The sequence below is a fragment of the Aythya marila genome, assembly GCF_965140915.1.
Source record: "Aythya marila genome assembly, chromosome: 25".
Lineage (NCBI taxonomy): Eukaryota > Metazoa > Chordata > Aves > Anseriformes > Anatidae > Aythya > Aythya marila.
The window spans coordinates 3,223,329-3,238,446 of NC_139066.1; the positions used below are offsets into that span (position 1 = coordinate 3,223,329).

The window sequence follows — 15,118 nt, forward strand, 5'->3', positions numbered from 1 at the left end:
ACATGAGATATGAGCATAAAACTCGTGCTCCATATTCACTCCAGGATTTCAGAGAGTCATAAAGTGTAGTTTCAAGTATATCCAATAAGCTTACTGAAAAGTTAACTGAAAAAGGATCCCTGGCGAATTTAATGCAAAATATGTGTTCTTCGTATGGATATTAACAGCACATTTAGAAATAAATGCAACTTGGTAGCATAAGGCAAGGACAAGATGGGATTTTGGTGTTCAGCGCTACTGAAAGCAAGGTGTTTACGCGTTTCTGCCCTCCCTGGAATACCACAGACGGCTCGTGTTGCCGATGAACAGTTTGTGCTGGATTTTTATAGAAAATTTCCTGATGCACTTTACAATCAAAGAGAAAAGCTGATCAGCTGTCAGGAATACTGAGCTTTTTTGTTAGCCGGGCTTATCCCTGGTACTTTACAAAGGAGAGACAACATTATACCGATTAGAACCTGTAGTACGTCAGTAGCTTATGCCAACAGTAGCCTCGGATGTCCTATTTCCCACCCATTACTACGTTTATTAGACAAGATTACCTTTGAGAAGATATCACTTGAGCTTAAGATCCCAGTTCACAAGGATATATATCATTAGTTCCAAAGCTCTACTCAGCTCTCAGCATCCGACCTAGAAACACTGGCTTCATTGTATGCATCACTTTGGTTACTGCATTCACCCACAGCAAAAAAAAAAAAAAAAAAAAAAAAAAAAAAAAAGGTTTAAAAAGATCATGACTTGCTTTTTGTGGGATCTGGTTATTCCCCCCAGCTTGTTTATAAAAGTGGTTTTGACTGCACAGTTCTGATCAAACTCCTTTACATTGCTGGAAACAGCCAATGTAACCTTCAAAATGTTGTACAGCCAGCCCCACACCTGCAGAGTGATGGCTTACGCTCCTCAAATAATTGTTTTGCCTGTGAATCGGGTTTGCTTTCATTTCAAAACACTTGTCCAGACCTTACTTGATCAATAAGATGAAGTGCAAAAATAAATAAAATAAATAAAGTGCAGACATCAGAATCAGCATAGTGTGGAGGTGTTGGGGAAGTGACTTTCTTGGTGAGCCTTCAAAAATTAAGACAGGCTGACATCAGGTGTGAGCTTAATACCGAAACTACAGAGAACTTCTGATAATGTGCTTATTAAAACTTATCAGAAGGACCTTGATTCACATCAAATAACATCAGACTTTGTGGAAGTGGTAGTTTTTTAAGGATATCTGTTTTACTTGTAGAATATTACATTTTGTATGTCAGAAATAAAATATGTATTTTGGAAGAATGGAAATTGTTTATGTGAGAACCTACCTAGGAATTAGTGTATCGTAAGAGAGGTGCTGCTGCTGCATTTGTATTTCTTCTTTAGCAGTATTTGATGACACTTCAGAACAATGCAGTGACTTTACAGTATATTGTAGGCACATGTTTAGCCTTTTAAATTAATGCCTTTTTTCTTTCTCTTATCTCAGAGAGGAAGATCCCTGATGAAGATTTCATCATATTAATTGATGGCTTAAATGAGGCAGAATTTCACAAGCCAGATTATGGAGACACCATAGTATCATTCCTCAGCAAAATGATTGGGAAGTTCCCTTCCTGGCTGAAGCTGGTGGTGACAGTCAGGACAAGTCTACAGGTACACTGAGTCCAGTAACTCTGATAAACTGTTCCGTTGTCATGATGGGTGTTGATAAAGATTGTCTTAGTGTATATAAGGATTTGTTTAAGACCCTATATTTTAGGTTATCCCTTTGGCCTTTTTACACTTGGATTTGCATTTCTGTCCCAGACTTTACGGAGTTGGAAGGGTCTAATCTGGCTTCACTTGTTTATGCCCATAGATGTTCATCATGTTCAAATGAAATGAATTCATTCAAGTTCATTTCATGTAAACTAAACTCATGTGAAAAGGGGCTACTTAATCACCAAGCATATTAGGAGACTGCTTGAAAACGTCCTCTCCTCGTTGTGGAAGGGCCAAGGATTGTGCATCTTCATACCACTTTGTGCAACTGCGTTGGAAGGAGTCAATGTTGGTACAAGTCATTATTCAGCTCAGTTAAGAATATCTTGAGTAGGCGCTGAAGCTCTAGGCTGAATGTTGTTTGGGTTATCCATAAGTATTTTCATTTTAGTTTGCAGCTGAGCAGGTTTTCTTTTTTTTTGTTATTATTTTTTACCTTCATCCTAGCCTTAGCTATCATCACCACTCCCTTAGCACAGGATTAAGCCGCCCTTGGTTTGTTGGCTCATCTGAATGGAGCAAGCTGAGAAGCAAACAAAATGACCCAGTTAGGACAGATCTGCTATTTCAACTGTTTCAAAGCAGAGCTGGTTGATTTGCAGCATCAGTTGTGGGAACACTCACACTGAGCCTTTGAGCCAGGAGCCCGGAGGAGACAGACGTCAGAGGGATGAGATGCGCTTGGGATGAGAGCTGCTCATCAGCTGGCCCAGCTGCTCCAGGGAGAAGGACGTGTCTGCGGCTCTACCTGACGCAGAACAGCACCCATTTCTTCATGATTAGCCACTTTTCATTAGCATGGGGCTGTGCAGTTCATTTGTACCAAGGTCCATTAGGCAGTTTTACCGACATCCGCTAATATTTACCGAGCTCCGCAGGTTGATTTACTGTGGTCTGCCTGGCAGGGAGCTGAGCGCTGGCTCCAGCTCCATCCAGGCAGCCAGCTGCTGCTCGCTGCCTTCGGAGCCGGGAACTGCAGCTGCTCCCTGAGACACTGGGAGGGTAGGGGCTATCTGCTCTTCTGTGCCATGCTTCTGGGCCACTTGCTAGTGGAGTAAATTAAACATATTTTCAAAGAAATCTTTTTATAATGGTAGGTAAATTGCATCTCGATGGCTTGAATTCCTCATTTAATTAGGGCTCTTGCAGCCCTACAGTCTTCATGGTGAGCTTTAGTTTTGCACCGTGTTCACCCTTTGTATTATTTTGGAGAGTTGGTTGCTGCTCCTGAAACTGCCTTGTCCAGCTCCATCACGTCATTTCTCTCCCCACTTTGCAGTGACAGAGCCCATGACATGAGAACTCCTTTGGAGAGGCCTTCAGTGATTTTGAGGCCATCAAAAACCCAAAGCATTGGTGAGCTTAGCAGATGAGAGATACCCTGGACATGGTATCTTGCAGCAGATAGACGTATTTATTTTGCACTGGAAAGCATTCACTGTTATCTGCCCTCACGTTTTGGTGCATTTCCCTGTTGATAGCAGCAGAGTAGCACAGGAGGAGGTGCTTTGCTCGGCTTCAGCAACGTTTGTTTTGGCCTCAGATCTGTCATCTGTCTGTTCACAGGTCGTTCCTTCTATTGGGCTTCTGAAATGACAGCAGGAGGGATGGCATCTCGGTGCTTGGATGGGGTAGGGCAGGAGTAACAAGGGCACTGCTCCGGGGGATTTTTCTAGACCTTTCCAGGGATGAGGTGTTAGGAACCGTGTCCTTCATTTTGATTTCAGTCATGTCTCACACAGAAAGTACTTGATTATAGATGAGATCGTGAGGTCCTGAAGGCACAAACTGCCATTTTGTGTGCTTGCCCTGATGGAGAAGGTCTTGAAGGAGTCTCAAAGGTGCTACTGTAATATGAATTAAGTTTACTTAATGAATAATAAACGTTCCCAGCATGAATATACTTCTTTTTCTTTCTTTGTAGGAAATAATTAAGCTGTTGCCCTTCCATAGAATATTTTTGGACAGACTGGAAGAGAATGAAGCCATAGACCAGGACCTGCAGGCGTACATCCTTCATCGGATACACAGCAGCTCGGAGATCCAGAACAACATCTCGCTGAATGGCAAAATGGACAACACTACGTTTGGCAAGCTCAGTTCTCACCTCAAGACTTTGAGCCAAGGGTCCTACCTGTACCTAAAACTCACTTTTGATCTCATAGAGAAAGGATACCTAGTACTAAAAAGCTCCAGCTACAAAGTAGTGCCAGTGTCTCTGTCAGAAGTTTACCTGTTACAGTGCAATATGAAGTTCCCAACGCAGTCTTCCTTTGATCGGGTTATGCCTCTCTTGAATGTGGCAGTGGCATCTCTGCATCCATTAACAGATGAACATATTTTTCAGGCCATTAATGCAGGTAACATTGAGGGCACTTTGGAGTGGGATGACTTTCAGCAGAGGATGGAGAACCTTTCTATGTTTCTTATCAAACGTAGAGATATGACGCGAATGTTTGTTCATCCCTCTTTTCGAGAATGGCTTATTTGGAGAGAAGAAGGTGAAAAGACCAAGTTTCTCTGTGATCCTAGGTAAGCAGATGCTCTGAGGAATCAGAGCTTCCACGTGTGTTCGTCTCAAAAGCGTTTCGTGCTGTTATCTGAATCATTTCATTTTACAAGGTTGCACATGGAATGAGATTCATCTCACCTGACTTTGATGTGTCTGCTCTGTACATAACTCCAGCTGTACTGGTCTCCTTACAACTTTGTATTGTCCGTGGAAAGAAGTAAGTGCTCCCTGGGCACAAAACTGACCCGGCAAATGTAACAGTATTCTTTAGACTGAGATGAGCTGTTCTTCAGAAGGTCCCAGTTGACTAGCTCAGATACAGGCATCTGAGTCATGCTAGGGGTGGCTGCATTTTGGCAGATTAATCCTGCCAGCTCAGTCTGGAGAGGGGAATCATCCTCTGTTTCCTCAAAGGTAGCGAAACCATGTGAAGCGGAGGATAAGGAGATGAAAGATGAACAGTGTGGGTACGTCTTTTGCAGTTGGCTTCTTTTTGAAGTCTTGTTCCTCGTAGTCCTGCTATAAATGCATTTTTGAAAGCAAAACAAGGAACGGAATCAGGCTCTTCACAATTTTGGACTGTAAATGCATACGTAATCTCCGTACTGATAGCAGCTGAGTTCCTGGCTTAGCTCACAGAGAACAGAATTTAATCATGGTTAGATTTATATTCTCTAAACCCAGTGATCACTATTAACAATGTTATCTTTGTTTCTGCTGAAGAGTGGAAACAGACACTGACTGTAATTCTAGTAGTTTATCCCCGTAAGCTCTGCTCCGTTTTGCTTGCCCATCTCTTAAAATACGATTACAAAAATCAGGGAAACACTCAGATGCTCAGCTGTATCAGGGCATCTCCTGGATCCTGCGACCAGCCTAAAGAAATACGGCAGTATCTGCTGGAACCACATAGCTGATTAGAGCAGACATAGCTGCTAGCACTCTCGTTGTAATTTACCACTTTAAATTTTGTCACAAACAGGCTACAGTAGAAAAATATTATATAGCTCCTCCCAGTGGGAATCTTGGCTGGTTTAGTGGGTTCTGCGCGATAGTCCTATCAAGTGAACCCTCTGTAAAACATCTTACAGCAGCAGGTGTCTTTATATCAATCAGTGCTGGTTATTTAATATCCTCCCGTGGAGTCATGAAGTGCTCGTCACTGGGTGATGCTTTTCCACCCTGTTTGCAACGCGGACACGTCAATTATGCCGATGGAGCTGAGAGCAGCCCCCCTTTCTGGCCACTTGTCACCAAGGTGGTTACGGGCTTCCTACAAGCTCTCAGAATACCAACCTCAGAATGAAACTCAAAAGTGCTCCATTTTTAGATGATTTTGCACTGAAGCCATGCTTGCCACTGCACGTGGTTTTTGCAGGAAGTCACAGATCAGCCCTTGTTCACTCGATGAGATAAACCATGGGATGGATCTCTGCTCGGGGTTCAAGGACATCATGACCACGTTGCGCTGCCCTCAGAGCTGTAGTTTGAGCAGGGCTTGGTCTGTAGCTGTCTTGCCAAGCTGAGAGTGGGCACAGCGCTGTCCTGGAGAGGAAACCGTGCGAGCTGCGCGCTCACCTGCCTGCGGAGCTGGAGCCGGGTCCTTTGCTCTTCCACTTCTCTGTGCCAAACAATTTGTCACACACTTTGGGAGGCTCTTGGCCGTCACTCGAGTCCCGTATGTGCCATTTCACCTGGAATATTAATGCTGGCTTTAACCATAGGGGGAAATCTTGTGCTCTTTGCAAGAACAAAACCCCTGTGGGATTTCTGACGCTAACCAGACTCAGCTCCTCGCCAGGGGCAAGCAAAGTTGCAATGCATGTAATGGGCTCCCAGTGCCTCGAGTGCAAGTCTATACGTATTGAAGGGCTAATAAATATCTCTAATGTATAATGCACACTAATTGCATTACACTCCGATGGTAGATAATGAAACAGGATACATTTTGGTGATTAATAGAGAGGACCCTCTGAGATTCTGCTATTGTGCTCCTCAAAATCCTCCTGTCCAGCTCTCAGGGAAGCGCCGATATTGCAATGTTGAGCTCTGAGCACGGTAAACCCTTAGCAACGATTAAGATAAGTAATGATTTTTCATTTTATTCCTCTAAAAGAAGCACAGCTTGCCACTGACTGAGCTAATAGGAGTAACCTATGAAAATTTGCCTGCCGTTGGTTTGTTTGCAACAACTTTGATTTCCTTTCTGCTCACTTGGGAATTGGGAAGATGTTATAACCGTACGGACCGCTCATTGTCTGCTGGGGCAGAAACGTGCTGTTAATGCAAAGCTCGTTGACTTCCCCGTGTCGATACAGCCAAGAGTCAGGTTGCTGAGGCTGATTTTTCATAGGAGAAGAGCTTTGGAGTGAAGTGTGGTTTTGTGAAGCTGCTCTTAATTGACTTACCCTGACAGGGCGTCCAGGTGTAAGGATGTTACGAAAGAAATTGGGATAATGGGCCTTGTGTCTGCACACTGCAGCTGGGGTAATCTTCCTCATTTCATTAATGAGAGCGAGTTCCTGTGTTCTGGGGAGTATGGAGAAGAGGGGAGAGGAAGAACACAGTGTCCAGAAATTACCACGTTTTCCTAGGCCTTTATGATAAGCGGCAAATCTCCATCCTCCAGATTTTTCTGTGAGCCTGGTGAGTTGCTAACCCTTGTCCTTGGATGCTCACTGTGAGTTTTCTGTCTCAAGCAAGGGCTGCCTGGCATTGAGGGGAACACAATCACCATAACCTCTCTCGCAAGAGACCCCCCAGCATCCATTTAATAACAGGGCACCAACAAAGCATTTGTCAGAGCTGAACCAGCATCGGAGTAATGACTTCCCCTGCCTGTCAGCGTAACGCTATTAACTCAGTGCCTTAGTTGACAAATAACATCAAACATCTTAGGGGAAAGACCCAATCCTTTGTGACTGGTGCATGGAGAAAGTGGTGATTATTGAGTGTTTGCTCTTACACTTGTATTTCTTAACGTAAATTCTTCTCTGATGCCGTGCTGTGTTTTGCCTAGACTTAATCAGAAACTTCCATGCAATTATCTTGAAAGCTTTTACAACGCTAATAAAACGTTTTATCCCTGGGCTGCTGCTGAAGGAACTGTGAGGGAGACAGACGTGATTTGCCCTGGTGAGGCAGTAAAAGAGCTGCAGCCAGATACAGACCCCCAAAGTGAAATTACTCTGTCCAGATTTAAGTATCAACATCTGCGTGGCTTGTCTAGACTTGCTTTATAGTCAGAGGAGGGAAATAAGGATGATTCATTTCATCATGAGCTAAAAGGCTAAAATAGGTCAGATGAAGAGTGCCTTGCAAGTGTCTCCTCCTGTCGATTTATAAAGGAGCTCAGGGTTTTGGGCTCACCGGGAGATGTCTCCAGTACTGACGGTCTGCTCTGCTAACCGGTACGCAGGTTTTGGGGGTAGATCTGCAGGTGTCCTTTTCTTGCTCAGAAAACAAAGGAAGTAAAAAGCTGCTCTTTATGCCGTTGCCAGCATATGGCTCTCGTAACAGGGGCTTTTGCTTCTCAGGGTGGCACACGCACAAGCTGCTGGTGTGTCCCCTGTCATCGCTGAGCAAAGTGGCTCTTTGTAGCACGGCTCAGGGACCTTCCAATGGCAGTGGCACCTCAGCAAAACGAAGCACCGAGATCTCCACTCGCAGCATGGAGTCACCTCACCTAGCCTCTGGTGCTCGCAGTGCACGTATCTGGACTGGGGTGAGTGGGAGGGCAGCAGGCACTGGTGTAGCAATGGGGGAGGACAGCTCCTCCTAGGAGGAATATTCTGCTGGGAATCCATCTGGGAATATCCCAGATGCAGCGTTAGTCTGAAATCCTGAACATCTGTGGTCAGGCTTCCAGAAAAGCTGGATGCTCAGGTCTGAAGAGAGCCCCTACAGGCACGGGGAATCATTCAAAACCCAGTTCCTGGTGCCTGGGTCAGGAGCCAGCAGTGACACCGCTGGGGTGGTTTAGGGGTGATGCTCAAGCTCAGAAATCACAGAATCCTAGAATTACTAAGGATGGAAAAGCCCTCCAAGACCACCTGGTCCAACCATCCCCCTACCACCAATGTCATCAGTAAACCATGTCCCCAAGCACCACGTCCAACCTCTCTTGAACACCCCCAGGGACGGTGCTGCCACAACTCCCTGGGCAACCCGTCCCAGTGCCTGACTGCTCTTTCTGAGAAGAAATGTCTCTTCATTTCCAACCTAAACCTCCAAATGCTAAACCTAAACCTAAACAAATGCCGTATGAGGAACCAATATTCTGCAGTAGATGTTCTTCAGTGCACCAACAATAGATCAGGGGCAGTTCCTCCTGCTCGTTGCCTGAATTAGAAGATGCCTAACAATATGGGATATCGCTTAAAAAAAAAGGCAGAAGTGCTGGTGTCTCTGGAGCTGGGGGCGAGGGCAGCTCCTCATCTACCCCCTCGTGTTCCACATCACGAACCAAATCTGTTCCTGTCCCTGCAGCCCTAAATAAAGGCACCTTGTGTGGCTCGGGGTGCAGCAGTGATCCAAGCAGGAGCACGCAGCTCCAACGCAGCCCGCCGAGTTGCCATGGTTTCCTGCAGAGCTGTCCTGGAATACAATACAGTGTAGGTATTTTGCATTTTCCTTTCTCTCTCGGGAGGCAAGCTGCAAGTGGAGACTTTTCCTACACAGAGTTAATGTTTTTACTTATTACCCAGCGGACTGAGAGATTGTGAATTAGAAACAAATAAGTGTTTTTTGCACTTAATCTCACTGACAAATCAAATTAAGCTTAATCTGATCGACAAATAACAATCCCCAGTCAAAAGGGAATAAATTTAGAAAGTTTGGAGGAAAAGAAGTCAGTGAAAATCATAAAAATTCAGTGATAGAGCAAACACTTAAATGGGAGGGGGGCTTTATATTACGCATCAGCTTCTTAAAACTTGTCTACAATTAACTCCTAAGTATTTCACGTCATTATAGTGCATAGTTAGTTAACTTTTTGTTTTCATCTTTTATATGCTGAGATTCTGGAAAGCTCTTAAAATATACTCAGATTTATTGTTAGCTTGAAAAAAAGCATTCACCAAAAGCCAGGCTGTGTCTTAAGTGTTCTCTCTGCATTCACGCGGGATGGATTTCACTCCATGAAGCAATGGTGCTATTTGAACTCAAGGTGAAGCAAAATAATGGGTTTTATTTATTTGAATCCTTTACTTATGCAGAAAAAATAAAAATAATGCAGTGCCCAGTAGCACCTTGTGGGGAGGGAGATGGAACAAGGAGGTTTTCGCGAGTGTTCAGCAGCGACCTCAGCTCTGGAGGTGCAGCAGGGAGCTGAGCGCTGCTTCTTCCATTCTTATTTTGCATTACTTTGCTGCTTGAATTGCCTTTCTGAAAGTGTTTTTTTTTGGAGTGCCCCCAGGTGTGGGTCCGTGGCGAGCACCTGGTGGTTCAGCAGGACCCCGAGGGACGGGTGGTGTTTTGTTCATTGCGCTGTGCCAGCTGCGTGCTGCGTGCCACATGTCACCGAAATACACGAGGTCAACTCGTTCCCTAGCCAGCCTGCTGTCCGGGCATCTGCACTTGTGCAAAGCCTGTGCTGAGTTAGTGTAATTAATTACCAAATCACCGGGGGATTTGGTGTTTTATCATCATTCCTGCAGCTCTAATTCTGGCGGGACTGCGGAGCGGGGAGGAAGCGGTGGTTTACCTGTGGTTTGGAGCAGGGATTCCTCTACACCCCTAGCATAAGAATGGCAGTCAAACATTTCTTGCTGGTTTAATTTCCTCATCACAAGGAATGCAGCTGAGTTCCGTATTTTTGGGTCACAAAGATGTATCCATCATGATGTCCTCCACTTCACCGAATGGGCAAACACAAGCTGCTCACCAGGCAGTGGAGATCTGATGGATTGCTGACACTGAGTGTACAACTTCCAGGCTTCCAGAGTAAAGTTTTCTGATCCCTGACTTGTAAATGGTGTATTTTGAAATGTAAAAAGAATGGGCAATAGCTCAACCAAATGAATCTAGGAGACTCTTCTATATGTGAGCATCCACGTTGCCAACGTTTCTAGGTGTTAACTCTAAGCTCCTGCAGAAACACTGAGCTAAAAATGAATGATTAAAGCCATGGGTAGCAAATCAGGCAGCTGTAATGGGACTTCTCTGAATGTCAGAAGCCAAGGTTTGTGCAATGTGGACTTTGGGACTGGGTAGAGAGAAGGATCTGTTGGTGGATGTAGAGGAGAGGGAGGCTTGAGCTCATTCACGTGGTGGCTCTACATCTAACGAAGAGCCCAAGTGCCTGAGTTGCAGGTTTTTCCTCGGAAACTTGGACAGGGCTGCAGGTGTGGTGTCGATTGGAAGAGAAGAAATGGGAGACAGATTACAAATCATGACTGATGAGATGAGATGAAGAGCAGATGTGATTGCTGCCACCATAAAGGACATCAGCAGAGCAGCTTGCTTTAACTGGCTCATTAGACATGCAACCTAAGCATTCAGATGCAAGTTTTTTTTTAAATATATTTTGTCTTGAGTTACTGTCCTCATAAAATCTTTTTTTTTTTTTTTTTCTGGACTGCAAACTTCTGTACGCTGTACCATTTTTACATCTAAATGGAAGAAAATATTCACTGAGTAATCCATTCTGTGGCACTGAGCCACTAAAAAGAGAGAAGTGGAATTAATTGGAAGCAATATGTGTGCTTACTGAAGAAAGAAATGTTGCTTAATTTGTTCTTCTTATTTCATTCCTCAAATCTTAAGACTCGCTCACTGAGCAGAAACATCTTCCAGTGGTGTACTAGGGAGTAGCCCCAGCTTTATTCCACCTTGCTTCTTACAAGTTCATTTACTCCCAGTTAAATGGAAGTAGAGCACTTCCAAGTCACATTGCCCATTCTTTTATTATCCTGCTTATTTGAAATTACTCAGGTGAAATGAGAACAGGAGGTGCATCACCATTTATCTTTCGAGTTCTTGTCTGCATGTTGACAATATAGTCACCGGAGAGCTTACTGAGAGATGGTTTTTATTCATTTTACCCACCTAACATGTTTATTAAATATGCCAGCAGTCTTTTCACACTGCTCTTGGACATCACTTATTTACTCTGAATACGAAGTAATCTGTTCCTGGCAACCAGCAGATTTTCTGAACGGCCTTATGAACTGAACTGAGATGAGGGAATTTCATCGTTACTCCCTGGATCTAGTTTTTTTAATCTCATTAAGTCAGGCTCTGTAAGGGTTCAGAAATGGTTTATTCTCTCCTTTATTGTTCTGTATTTTTAAATTATTGCAAATATGTTTTGTTACCTTAAACCTGAAGGGTGCCATCAGAGTTACCTGTTTTTCCTCTGCTGCTTCTCTGGGCAGTTCCTGGCACCCAACTGCCATTATTTCATGCAATTTAGTGGAGAGCTGCTCCAGGACAAAGTCCCAATAAGGGTTCAGCTGTATTATCCCAGATTAATTGCAGATGAACTCTTTCTCTGTGATAGCCAAGTATGTAACATAATCTCTGGCTTTTACTCTCCATACTTGATAAAATATGGGAGCAGCACAGTTAGTACCTATGGAATTTATAACAGACAGCCTAGAGAATGAAAAATGACAGCAGCATCACTAGCAGATCTTCAGCATAATTCTGCTTTCAGCTGAGCTGCATCAGTGAGATCATTGCTATTAGACCTGTCAAACTTACCTGAATAAACCAGTGACTTCCCACCTGAATGATGACGTTAATACCATGTTGGGGGGCACAGAGCTTCCCACTTCCTTCAAAGTTCGGAATCATTAAGCACAAGATGCTCCAAGACATCTCTCAGCGCTGAAGATGCTGTTAACTACTGTTTGGCTCCGTCTCACACACGCTCAATCAGCCTGCCCTTCCTGCAGTGTATTAAGGACGTGGTGCAAGACAGCACTGGCTGTATGTGGAGGCTCTGCTCCTTGATCACATCCCCCTGATGTGCACCATATTGTAGCATTGCGGGTGGTATTGGTTTTACTGGTGTTCAGTCGCACCCCAGCAATGAAGAGACATCCAGTGAGCCTATTGATTTGAAGTCTGCCATCACCAAGACACACTTAAATCAGAATTTCTTTAGGGATAGGCCGGGTGCTGTTAAGTGATTCCATTTCTGCTGCTTCCAGTGGTCACAGAGTGGTTCGTGCAATTCTTCAGGTCTCCTTTACACCAAGCACAGCTTTGCTGCTTTTACTGCTTAGACTACAAATAAGGCAGTGGGGAAGGTTACATACAAAGGGATGAAGCACTAAGAGTTGGGATGATGTCTGGATGCAGATTTTTGTGCAGTGCTTTGTCTCTGGTAAGCCAGAACTCATCAGCCAAGCACTTGTAGCTGGTGGCATTGGGTGAAGTATTAAATCATGGTCATATGTCTTAGAGAGACCCGCTGCAGTGAGACCAGGGGTGTTGGACTTTGTGTGCATCTGATGGGTTGAACCTTATCATCTGTGCTACAAAAAAGCAAGATTATATAATCACAGATAGCCCCTTTTAGCCGGGAAATGGCATGTTTAGCACCTGGAACAGTGGGTTCCTGGTTTATGATTGGGGCCATTAGGTGTACCTGCTGTATAAGAATGGCCAGTGGTGATTATGGTATGAGCAAGCCATTGTGAATAAGACAATTGTTGGGTGAAGAAAACAACCCGAAACCATGGTGGCGAAGGTTTCTCATCCTGCTAATCAGGATTATCTCTACAGTTTCATAGAGCAGCAGGAACTGGTAGTGCCCTGCTGCTGTGTTCTCCGTTACTTGTAGGCAGGTGACGCTTTCTGATCAGGTGTCTCATCCTTCATCTCTGTGCAATGAAACGTGACTTAAAAGATGGAAAGATTTATTTTTTTTTCTTGGCTGTGAACTCTGCTGTCCCAGTTAGCTTAGCAAATTAAAGCAGTGTTTAATTCTGCGGGAAATAATGCTGCATATTTAAGAACATTCCCTGTTTTGAATTGTTTCTTGTATAACATTAATTCCTCCTAAGTTAATTCACAATTATAACATCAGAGGGAAACTATGCTACAAAAATCAATAAATCACTGTTGGTGATTAAGTGATCCTTCAGCAGGAGCTGACTGTGAGCTGAGCTCGGCCTTTCCTGCAGTCTGCTGCGCTGGACAGACGTCCTTTGGAAAGCAAAGGAGGCTCCGGTCTTCGTCAGAGCAGACATTATTCTCTGCACTGAAGTTATAAAATTGCCCTCTGCAGAGCTGAATAAAATATGAATACACGTCTGCTGGAAGACCAGATTCACTGGGCACCGTGTCAGATGTCTGGGTTTTGGAATGGTTTCATGGGATTAGCTGGAAGAAGGGAGACGTGGATGTAAATCAGGAAATTTGGATGTTGGTAGGTTCAGAAGTAAAAGGGACTGATTCTCACTTTGTTTTTTGCCTGTCTTCTGTTTCATTGGTTCAGTGCCTTAAAAATCAAGTAACTTTATACCCTTTTAAATCTCCTTTGCTTTGTCTGAAGGATAAAAGAGTGTAGATGAGGCACATATGCAGAAGCTTTTAGTATTTTCTTCTGTGTTTCCCCATGCTGCACCACAGCTCTTCAGTCATGCTAGGATTTTGTTAGTGCTGCATTGTCCCTTTCCATCTGTGGCACAAGGGATGGGGACAAAATGAGGAATGTGCTCGAGGTACCAGTTCCCTGCATTGGCTTGTTCTGCTCCCACAGCTCCGCATGCTGTAGCTTTGGGTGAATAAGAGAGCAGCCTACAGCACATACCCCATAAGTAGCCTTCACTTACAGCTGCTATACGTCTGTACCAGTTCATGCTATGCAAGGAGCAAGGCTCTCATCTTTATATATACGTATGTGTGCATCCCTGGGCACAGCCCTCACCATTATGGGAGCCTGCATTTTGGAGCTGGCTTGCACTGCCACACACAATCTGCGAGTGCAAACAAAGGCTTCCAGAGCTGAGCTGGCAGCGCTATTAATTTTTCACAAAAAGAAATCTTGCATTAAAAATAGAAAATCTCTGATGATAAACTCTGCAGTAGTGAAATTCAAAGCAAATCATTTCACTGAGCTCCTTGATGTAGAAATCATTACTGCCATCCTCTGCTGTATTAGAAAAAAGAAAAAAAAGCCCATGCTGTTCGAGTCTGTTTTAGCATGCAATTAACGTTGACAGAACAAGTGACTGCAAGTATTTATCAACAAGCCCAAAGCCAAGGTCTGGGAAACATTGCAGAGGTAATGCATTACTCATGAATACTGTACTTTATTCCGGAATAGTTCGTACATGCCTTATTCATAACAGCCAAAGTCATGCATATAATTAAATTTAGGTAAATACCCTACCAGCTGCAGCTGAAAAGCAATTTAGGAGCTAAGCATGGACCTTGGGCTTGCGTGTCAGACAGGAGCTGCACTTCATCTCTCACTGCAAAGAGAAGGCATGTCAGAAGTTTCTGGATCTTCAGTCCACGCTCAGTATTAATGCAGTTACAGCTCTGTTCTGAGCCTTCCCAAACATTTTTGAAGAGTTTCCGATCAGCCGTGTTCAACAAGCAAACAAGTGGCATTATTTCCTCTTCTTCGATGGGCAAAACAGAGGTAGAGAGGGTAGCTACAGCATCCCTTTGTGAGCTTGCTATCAGATCGTGGAACAGAAAGCTGCTGTTAATTATTTCCATCCCAATGCATGACTCTCCCCAGCAAGGAAATGAGCTGATGTCTCTGAATGAATGCGCACCACCAACCTTTTAGTTGAGGTAAACGCGTTGGCTGTTGTCCAAAATGTAAGCGTAGCAACGTGAGGCTGAGGAGCCATTGAGATGTATTGAGAATATTAGAGTGATTATAGGTTTTCG

The 15,118-nt window shown here is 44.1% G+C and overlaps 1 protein-coding gene across 17 annotated transcripts in view; it reads left to right on the forward strand.

Moving 5' to 3' along the window:
* TANC2 (tetratricopeptide repeat, ankyrin repeat and coiled-coil containing 2) overlaps positions 1-15,118 on the forward strand; it is a gene marked incomplete at its 3' end in the record, with an annotated part of 279,985 nt that overhangs the window by 225,023 nt on the left and 39,844 nt on the right. For all 17 annotated transcript variants that reach the window (XM_082779048.1, XM_082779047.1, XM_082779046.1 and 14 more), the window contains 2 exons: positions 1,475-1,641; positions 3,674-4,281. In XM_082779048.1, coding sequence (XP_082635174.1) covers positions 1,475-1,641; positions 3,674-4,281 — 775 coding nt within the window. The remainder of the gene's footprint in view (positions 1-1,474; positions 1,642-3,673; positions 4,282-15,118) is intronic.